Source organism: Phaethon lepturus, unplaced genomic scaffold (assembly GCF_000687285.1).
Source record: "Phaethon lepturus isolate BGI_N335 unplaced genomic scaffold, ASM68728v1 scaffold22488, whole genome shotgun sequence".
In the NCBI taxonomy this organism is placed as follows: domain Eukaryota; kingdom Metazoa; phylum Chordata; class Aves; order Phaethontiformes; family Phaethontidae; genus Phaethon; species Phaethon lepturus.
This window is the reverse complement of record NW_010558595.1, coordinates 9,599-18,462: the sequence shown is the minus strand read 5'-3', so window position 1 is coordinate 18,462 and position 8,864 is coordinate 9,599. Positions and strand designations below refer to the sequence as shown.

The 8,864-nt window shown below is 58.0% G+C and overlaps 2 protein-coding genes across 2 annotated transcripts in view; both read left to right on the top strand.

Annotated features, from left to right (window-relative positions):
• The first annotated feature begins 812 nt into the window (after window positions 1-812).
• NLRX1 (NLR family member X1) lies at window positions 813-6,179 on the top strand. The gene is made up of 8 exons (XM_010293125.1): window positions 813-933; window positions 1,152-1,218; window positions 1,631-1,728; window positions 1,934-2,550; window positions 3,018-4,432; window positions 5,254-5,340; window positions 5,451-5,702; window positions 5,855-6,179. The coding sequence occupies exons 1-8, from the start codon at window positions 813-815 to the stop codon at window positions 6,171-6,173; spliced, it is 2,976 nt and encodes a 991-aa protein (XP_010291427.1). The 3' UTR covers window positions 6,174-6,179.
• A 795-nt stretch (window positions 6,180-6,974) lies between these two features.
• The window catches only part of PDZD3 (PDZ domain containing 3), a 3,191-nt gene continuing 1,301 nt past the window's right edge, over window positions 6,975-8,864 (top strand). Inside the window, exons 1-5 of the mRNA XM_010293127.1 lie at window positions 6,975-6,990; window positions 7,681-7,708; window positions 8,056-8,120; window positions 8,336-8,547; window positions 8,692-8,848. Coding sequence (XP_010291429.1) covers window positions 6,975-6,990; window positions 7,681-7,708; window positions 8,056-8,120; window positions 8,336-8,547; window positions 8,692-8,848 — 478 coding nt within the window. The remainder of the gene's footprint in view (window positions 6,991-7,680; window positions 7,709-8,055; window positions 8,121-8,335; window positions 8,548-8,691; window positions 8,849-8,864) is intronic.

The window sequence follows — 8,864 nt, the reverse complement described above, 5'->3', positions numbered from 1 at the left end:
CCCGGGGCACGCCAGTGCTGGGCGGGGGAAAGCCACCGTGTATTTGGATGTGGGCTCACCTTTGTTTTCTGCCATTCCTAAGCCCCTCCTTGCTGTCTTCTCCCAGCCCCAGCTCCTAGATTTACAAGATTTCATGGCAGTTTGGGGAGGGCGTGGTTTGTTCTAATATAAACCCCTAAAATGTCAATGTTCTAATATAAAGCCCTAAAATGTCAATGTTCTAATATAAAGCCCTAAAAAGCCCTGGGAGGAGGAGGAGAGCCTGCCCTTTCCCCAGCATTTTTGTTCTCTTGGTTATGGTAGTTACAGCTGTACTGTTACAGCCGAGTCTAGGCTGGTGACTTTTGGCTGCTAACAGGGAGGAGATCGTCCCCTGCCCCTTGTGCCCCCAGTGAATTAGGTGGCTGGTCCCAATTGAGGCGCTGGGGGGTGGGTTTGGGGAGCAGACAGGGTTGCCTGACAGGGTGAATACCTCCTCGAGGTCCTGCTTTGCTGCTCTCTTGGCTGCAGCCCAGGTGAGGCAATGTCCAGGTAGGTCTCTGAAGGGTGCTGGATGGGGAGTCCGAGGCAGGATGTGCTTCTGCCAGCTCAGCTCTGCTTCAGCCACCCTGCCAGCCAGCCCACCGCTGCTCCCCATGGCCGCTGGGTTTGTGGGGTCAGATGTGGGAACGGGTCGTTCCTGATCCAGGCATCCCTGGGCTGGGGTAGGAGTAAGTACAGCCTCAGGCTGCAAAGCTGGGCTGGGGCAGGGAACCAGCAGGTCCAGGAACCCAGCCTGCCTCATGGGCTGTCCCCTTTCTTTCAGGCAGAGGATGTCACGAGCCATGCAGTGCCAGAGCTGCTTGCCCTGGGGCAGCTGGACGCAGCTGCGTCAATCCCTGCCAGGAAGCAGGGGGACCCGGAGTGTGTATCTGTGTGCCTCTTCAGTTCCAGGTGAGCTGGGCTCTGTGCCTGTGGGACTGTGACCCTGAACCTGTCCTGCCCCCAGGGAAGCCCTGTCCCTGGTGGACATCCCTCCGCAGCTGCATAGTGGAGCCTGTGCACTCTGTGGGTCACCCCAGCAAGATGTGAAGCCAGTGAGCTTGACGGTGTTAGCTCTGCTGGGCTGGAGAAGGCCATCCCTGACCATGTGCATTCTTCTTCCCCTCCAGGAGCTGCAGACAACTACTTGTCTGGAGGAAGGAAGATCCTTTGCACAAGTGGCATCTCCCTCCCCAGGTACAGTGCCACACAGCTGGGGCCTGGCCCATTCTGCCTTGTGGCTGTTTGCCATGGGACCTGGGTGGCTGAGCTGGCTGCCTTGGGACGCTCGGGGCTCTGTGGGCAGAGGCACTGCTTTGCGTCCACCTGGGAAACAACCCAGACCCAACTCCCTGCCTGCTCCGAGTTCAGCCCAACTTCTCTGCCTTGCCACAGGTTTGCTGGGGATGCCCAGTGCATGGCCTGCTGACCTCTTTTCGTTTCCCAGCCATGCCCTTGCTCCAGCCCTGCACTCTCCCTTGGTGTGGGGGGTGGAAGGGGTGAGCTGGCTCTACTCAGCACTTCCCACAGCACTCACATGTGATCTGCCCACTTTGTCCCCAGGCAGGGCTTGGAGCTGCTCATCATGACCCTCTCCCTCCTCTTATAGGGTCTGTGTTCGCTACCAGGGAGGGTTCCAGGAGCACTCTGTCCAGCCCAGGTCCTCTCGCCATGGCCTGTCCCAGCTGAGGAACGTGGCCTCTTCTGGTAAGCTTGCAGCCCTGCACTGAAGAGGATGGAGGGTCCTACAAGTTGGGGGCAGCTACTGTCCCAGGCAGTGTGAGGGCTAGCAAGAACTGGGTTCTGTCCTCCTCTCTGTAGCCACCTCACTACAGTGGCTTGGGGCAGGCAACTTTTCCAGTACCCTGCCAGTGAGAAGTCCTTGTCTTGTCAAGCACCTTCCTCTTCCTAGATGCCATCAAGAAACACCAGAAGAGCCTGTCTGCATGGTTCAGCCACCAGCCCAATGAAGAGAGGCAGTTTGGCCCGTCCTTCTCGCTGGGTGCAGTCCATGTGGACCCAGTGATCCGGGAAAGCTCCCTAGAGGAGATCCTGAAGCCCTCTCCTGACCTGACCATCCAAAACCAGCTCCAGCAGTCCTGCAGCCAGATTATCAGCATCCAGAACCTTTTCGATGTGGATGCTTGTGGGCGGCAGGTGAAGAATGTGGTGCTGTATGGCACTGTGGGCACAGGGAAGAGCACCCTCATCAAGAAGATGGTGGTGGACTGGTGCCATGGTCGCCTACCCCGCTTTGAGCTGGTCATCCCCTTCTCCTGTGAGGACCTGTCCCATAGTCATGCCCCCATCTCCCTGCGGCGCCTCATAACCAAGAAGTACCAGCACCTCCGGGACGTGGTGCCAATGCTGGGCGCTTCCAACCTCAAGGTGCTTTTCATCCTCAACGGCCTGGAGCGCCTCAACTTGGACTTCCGACTGGCTGGCACGGAGCTATGCTGTGACCCCAATGAGCCTGTGCCTCCCTCTGCCATCGTGGTCAACCTGCTGCGAAAATACCTCCTGCCAGAGGTCAGTGTCTCCCTCCAGCTCCTTCATGCTGGAGAAAGGCTGGGGGTGAGCCCTGGGGCATTGCAGGCATGGCTATTGTGTTAATTGCTTGTAGTTCAGCTTGGCTGTGAGCAAACAGGCAGCCTACATTCCTGGAGGGACTCACCAAGGTGACCTCGTGTCACTGTTACTGGTTTGTCTCTGTGGAATCTTTGTGGAGGCCTGGTAAGGCAAAGAAGGCAGTCTGCTGGGCTGTGGTCTTTCAGACTTGATATATGTCCAGCAGGGGATGGGGAAAGCTCTTCTGTCTCCTCTGCCAGGGACAGATTTGAACCAACACCCTTTGGGCAGCAGCTTCTTGAACCCCAGTCCCTGGGTAGTGTGATCCTTGTGCACCTATATGTGGGTTATGCACTTGGGACCCTGCTGAGCTTAGATCAAAGCCACAGAGGGAGCACCTCCAAACTCACCCAGCCCTCTGCTTCCAGGCCAGCATCATCATCACCACACGCCCATCAGCGGTACGCCGGATCCCTGGCAAGTATGTGGGCCGCTATGCTGAGATCTGTGGCTTCTCTGACACCAACCTGCAGAAGCTGTACTTCCAGATGCGCCTCAGCCAGCCTGGCTGCAGTGGAGAGGACAGTGTGGGTAGCAGCTCAGGTGACCAGGAAAACTTGGTGGAGATGTTGTCAAGGAACTTAGAGCGCCACAACCAAATAGCTGCTGCCTGCTTCTTGCCCTCTTACTGCTGGCTGGTGTGCACCACACTGCACTTCCTCTACTTCACCAGGACAGTGCCTCCCAGCCAGACCCTAACGGGCATCTACACCAGCTTCCTGAGGCTGAACTTCAGCGGGGAGGTGCTGGACAGCACTGACCCCACAAACATCTCCATGATGAAGTACGTGGCAAAGACAGTGGGCAAGCTGGCCTATGAAGGCGTGATGTCCCGCAAGACCTGCTTCTCAGAGGATGACCTGCAGCAGTGCTTTGAGGTGGAGATGAAGACTGAAAGTGAGCTCAACCTCCTGGAGGTCTTCCGCAGCGACGTCTTCCGCTTCTTCCTCACTCCGTGTGTGCAGCCAGGCAAAGAGCACACCTTTGTCTTCACCATCCCTGCTATGCAGGAGTACCTGGCAGCCCTGTATGTGGTGCTGGGTGAGAAGAAGACCCTGGCACAGAGAGTGGGGAAGGAGCTGTCAGAGGTCATTGGGAAGGTGAGTGAAGATGTCGCTGTTGTTCTGAATATCATCTCCAAGGTGCTGCCCTTGCGCTTCCTGCCAGTGCTCTTCAACCTGCTCAAAATCTTCCCTCGCTACTTCTCCCGACTGAGTGGTAAGGACCGGGATGCTATTGCCCACACTATGGCAGAGGAGCTGTTCAAAGAGGAGGACTACTACAATGATGATGTCTTGGACCAGATCAATTCCAGCATCCTGGGCGTGGAGGGCCCCATGCGCCACCCTGATGAGGCCCCTGATGATGAGGTCTTTGAGCTCTTCCCCATCTTCATGGGTGGGATACTGTCCCGCCGTAACCGCGCCATACTTGAGCAGCTGGGCTGCTCCATCAAGAACCTGGCAGCTTTTGAGATTGCCAAAGCCATGAAGAAGACAGTCATCAGGAACAGCCGCAAGGGGCTGCCCCCCTCTGAGCTGATGGACTACCTTTTCTTCCTGCATGAGTTCCAGAACGAGCGCTTCACAGCTGAGGCCATCCGCTCCCTCCGGACTGTCAACCTTTCATCCGTCAAGATGACCCCTCTCAAGTGCTCTGTCCTGGCATCTGTCATGGGCACCACTTGCCACGAGGTGGAGGAGCTGAACCTGACCTCCTGCAACCTTGACACGAGCAGCTTGAGGATCCTCTTCCCTGTCCTTCTGCGATGCAAAGCTCTCCAGTGAGTACCATTTTGCTCAAAACTTGGGCTCTCCCTCACCTCTGCCCATTACCGGGATACACCAGGAGCCCGAGCGTGGCAAAGGTAGGGAAGGACATGCATGCCCTTCTTTATCCCCGGCACAGACCTAGGGGACTACCTCTTCCAACATGCAACACTCCTTGAGCAGCCTTGCTAGGGCACTGCATGCTGGGATTTGCAGTCCCAGCACACCCTCCCGTGGAACTCTGGGCCGCTCTCTTTGTCTGGTACCACAGGCTGGGCAGCCAGGTCCCTCCCATTGCTTGGTACCACAGAGCCACCCAGCATGCCTGTGTAGCTAGCTCTGCTACTACTAACTCTGGGCAGGAGATACGCAGCCCAAGGCTTCCTCAATCTGGGCTGTGCAAAGGAATGGGTTCCGTTCCAGTCCATTTCTGGAACTGCAGTCTTCCTGTCGCCCAGGGGGTGGCGAGCCGTGCTCAGCAGAGATGGACTCAGCTGTGCTGCGGGGCTGTGCAGCACTTCCTTCCTCCAGATGCTCAGGAGGGCTTGATGGGGTCCTGATCCTTCCTCAGACTTTCACCCAGCCCCTGCGGACCCTGCAACCTTTTTCCCTCCCTTGCATCTGCTGGCACTGGCTCTGTTGGCTGATGCTACCCCAGCTCTGGTGTGGTTTCAGTGTGCTTCCTTTTGGAGACGAAGCCTTGCATGGCCTTTTCTGGGGAGCCCGGGCAGGATGTTGATGGGGAGGGCCAGGGAAAATGGAGAGACCAGGGATGCCAGCCACACAAGTAACAGCCATTTCAGTCCTGCCACCCCCATGTCTCACTCTGCATCAGTCTGCAGCTCAACAGCCTGGGCTCTGATGCCTGCAAGGATATCCGTGACCTGCTCTTGCATGACAAGTGTGTCGTGAGCAACCTGCGGTGAGTACTGCGTTTGTCCTTGCATGAAACTGTCTCTGCTACCCACCATGTTCCCTGACCCTGGGCCCCCTGCCCAGCCTCAGCATTGCTCTGAGCTCCTGTGTCCACAGGCTGGCAAATAACCCTGTGGGCGAGCAGGGGGCACAATACCTGGCCGAGGCACTGGCAGGCAACCGCTCGCTGACCCATTTGTCCCTGCTACACACCGCACTGGGAGACCAGGGCGCCAAGGTCATTGCTCAGCATCTGGCCAAGAACCAGCACCTTCAGGAGCTCAACTTGGGCTACAATTCCCTGACAGACACAGCTGCCCTGCATGTGGTGGAGGTGGCCAAAAAGCATGCAACGCTGGACAAAGTGCAGTGAGTTCACTCTGCCCCAACTCTCCCCTCTTGCAAGCAATACCTCTGACCCAGTGTCCCTCCCCATGGCAGTGAGTGGGGAGTCCTTGTCTGCCTCTGTCCTGTCTCCCAGCCCTCACAGTGTCTCCCTCTCCTTTCCTCTCAACCCACAGTCTGTACTTCAACGACATCAGTGAGGATGGCAAGCAGGCACTTCACAGCCTGCGCATGGACCGGGATGGTGTCAGGGCACTGGTTTTCCTTACAGCAGGCACCGACGTCTCCGACTACTGGTCCAATATCCTGAATGTGGTGCAGAGGAACCTGCCTTTCTGGGATCGAGAGCGGGTTCGTCAGCACCTTGCCCTCATCCTACAGGACCTGGAGAGCAGCCGGAGACAGACTGCCAACCCCTGGAGGAAAGCCAAGTTCCTACGAGTCGAGAGTGAGGTCAAGAAGATGCTGGGGAAACTGCAGCATGGGACCCTCTAACCTGCTGTCCATCCACCTGGCCAGGGAGGGAGCACTGCTGCTGGGGAGGAAACACTGGAGTGTGCCCCAGCAGCACATCCCCTGTGCCCTTACTCATATGGAGATGCCTAGTGGTCAGGTGCTACCAAGGCTGTCGAAGGTGCTGGGTGCGTGGGGCTCAGCCCTCATCTACGGGCAAGGCTGAAGTGTGTGAGAACTGGACATAGACCAGGCCACGAGCAAATGGGACTTGTTCTTGTGGGCTTGTAGAGACCCAGCCCCTGCACCCTGGCCACTGCTGGCCTGGCCATGAGCCACAGCAGTGGCAGAGGGGCAGGACACAGGCTTGCTTGTGAAACCTTTGGTAGCATTAAAGTGCACCGCTTTGTTTCCACTGAAGCACACTAGTGCCAAGACTTGATATCCTCTGCAAGCCCTTTGAGGGGGAGGAATGCAAAGACGCTGGTGCAGCTGTCCCTCCAGCAGTTGGAGTGGAAGGCTTTGGCCCTTCCCTGTCTCATGGGCTTAGGATGGGGCAGCCCACGCCAAACCAGTTGGTCTTCCCTGCCATGGGCTGCACTTGGGGGCAGCTGGAAGCTGGGACACCAGGATCTGTTCCTAAGCTGGGTGTCCTACGGTGCTGGTCCTGGCTCTCAGCTCTCTCTGCTGGGTGAGGGCTTGGCAGTGCCCTGGGGCTGGGAAGGCAGGGGAGACATTGTGGCTGTTTAACCATTAAACCTGGGGCGTCTTGGAAGAGGCGGGGACAGTGGCTTCCCTGCCACTTCACCCTGTACCTTGCTCCCTCTCGCATTCCCTGCAACCATGAAGCAAACAAAAGGTATGTGTTGGGGCAGTGGGGCTTCGTGCTTCGGAGGCCCTTCCCCACATGCACATCTCCAGATCCTGCTTCTGCACGGAGCAAGGCAATATCAGAGCCCAGGCAGGCCATGGAAAGGAGCTAGAGGCATCCCAGAAAATGCAGATGGACATTGTGGGGGTGCTTAGCAGGAATCCTCTTTCCTTGGGTTTGGGGGTCCTTGTGCTAGAAGAGGTAGGGAGGGATTTTATGTGGAGGTGCACAGGGGAAGGCCTCTGTCTCCATCTCCTGGCTCCAGCCAGCTCTCTGGGGCCCTGGTGACCCTTCTCATCCCTCACTCAAAAGCCCTGTAAACTCCCAGGACTAACCTCCATCTGCATATCTGCATACTGCTGCCTGGCCCTACTTTGCCCATGGTGCTGCAGGGCCCCACTGGGCTGGGCAGCGGTACCCAGTGGATCCAAGCAGCAGGTGTCCTGCTGCTTTGAAATGCAAGAAGACACTGGTGGCGGGGCCAAGAGCTGAGCTGTGCCCGGGCACAGGCTGTAGCTGGGGGGTAGAGGGGCTGGGGGTGCTGTGTGGACTTGACAAACCCACCTCACGTGGCATGGCATGCTCAGCCTGCGAGTGGACAAGCCCTGAGTGCTCGAGAGCATGAGGTCTTCTCCCAGCCTGCCGCCTCCTGCACTGACCTCTCCTCTCCCTCTGCAGGGCTCGAGGGTGACAAGGAGTCCATCATGTAAGTGCTGAGCTCTCCCTGTCTGTGTGCTTTCTGGGGCTCATGGCTCCCCAACCAGGCTGTGCTGGGGCACATCCTCAGCTGAGGTGGTGTGGGTCATGGCTGCCAATCCCAGCTGCCTGCCCCAGCAAGGTCTTCCCTGAGTTGTTGACTCAGAAGAGATGTGGGGTACAGTCCAAGAGGGAGATCTCTTCCTGGTTTTCCCCAGGGAATAGGAGGCACTGGAGCTGTGGCCCCAGCTGGCCCTTTCTGGGAGGAACAGGGCTCCCCATGGCAGGGCTGGGGAGGTTGGGTGGAAGGCCATGCTGCTGCACTAACGTGGCCTCTCCTGCCCTTTATCATTTCAGAAAATTTGAATTTAACCCAAAAGATGGGATCGACAACCCCGCCTTGTCACTGACTGAGGACATGGGTAAATACCCTTATCTCCCCAGGGCGTCTCTGTGTCAGCATGGGATTGTGGCAGCTGAGTGTCACTGGAGTCCTGGGTTGTCTTATGCTGGGGAGCTATGGGGAGGTGAACATGTAATGCAGTGGGGATGGGGAGACCCCCCAGCCCAGGATGGGGCAGAGAACTTGTGTTAGGATCACTGCAGGGCTCTGTTCATGGGCTGTGCCCTCATGCAGATGGTGAGGGCATGGGGGAGCCCCGCTTCTATCTCCTGAGCAAGGGCAGTGCGGAGACCTTCGGCTTCTGCCTCCACGAGGAGCTGGGCTGCCGGGGCCATGTCATCCGGCAGGTGGAACTGGGGGGGCTGGCCCAGCGCAGGGGGCTGCAAGACGGGGACCGGCTCCTCCAGGTCAATGGCCACTTCGTGGACCATATGGACCACTGCAGGGTAAGCTGGGATTGTGAGAATGCCTGAGTCCTCCCCAGCCAGGGGCACAGAGGGTGCAGGTCCCTGCTGCCCCCAGAGCCCTGATCTCACAGGCTGTGGCTGGAGGGGCATCCTGCCCAGGGCTCACATCCTGGGTCCTTCCAGGTGGTGCAGAAGATCAAGGCCAGCGGGAACCAGGTCCTACTGGCAGTGCTGGATGGCGACTCCTACGAAGCAGCCAAAGCCCTGGGCAGGGACCTGTCCCAGATGCTGCCGGCTGACATCCGCCCACGCCTCTGCCACATCACGCGGGACAAAAGCGGTTTTGGCTTCAGTGT

Bases quoted from the DNA above. Each gene is read 5' to 3' on its own strand.
- NLRX1 (XM_010293125.1), top strand. From the start codon at position 813: ATGTCACGAGCCATGCAGTGCCAGAGCTGCTTGCCCTGGGGCAGCTGG. The intron at 1,729-1,933 runs GTAAGCTTGCAG...TCCTCTTCCTAG, and splicing joins GAGGAACGTGGCCTCTTCTG to ATGCCATCAAGAAACACCAG. The intron at 5,703-5,854 runs GTGAGTTCACTC...CTCAACCCACAG, and splicing joins GCAACGCTGGACAAAGTGCA to TCTGTACTTCAACGACATCA.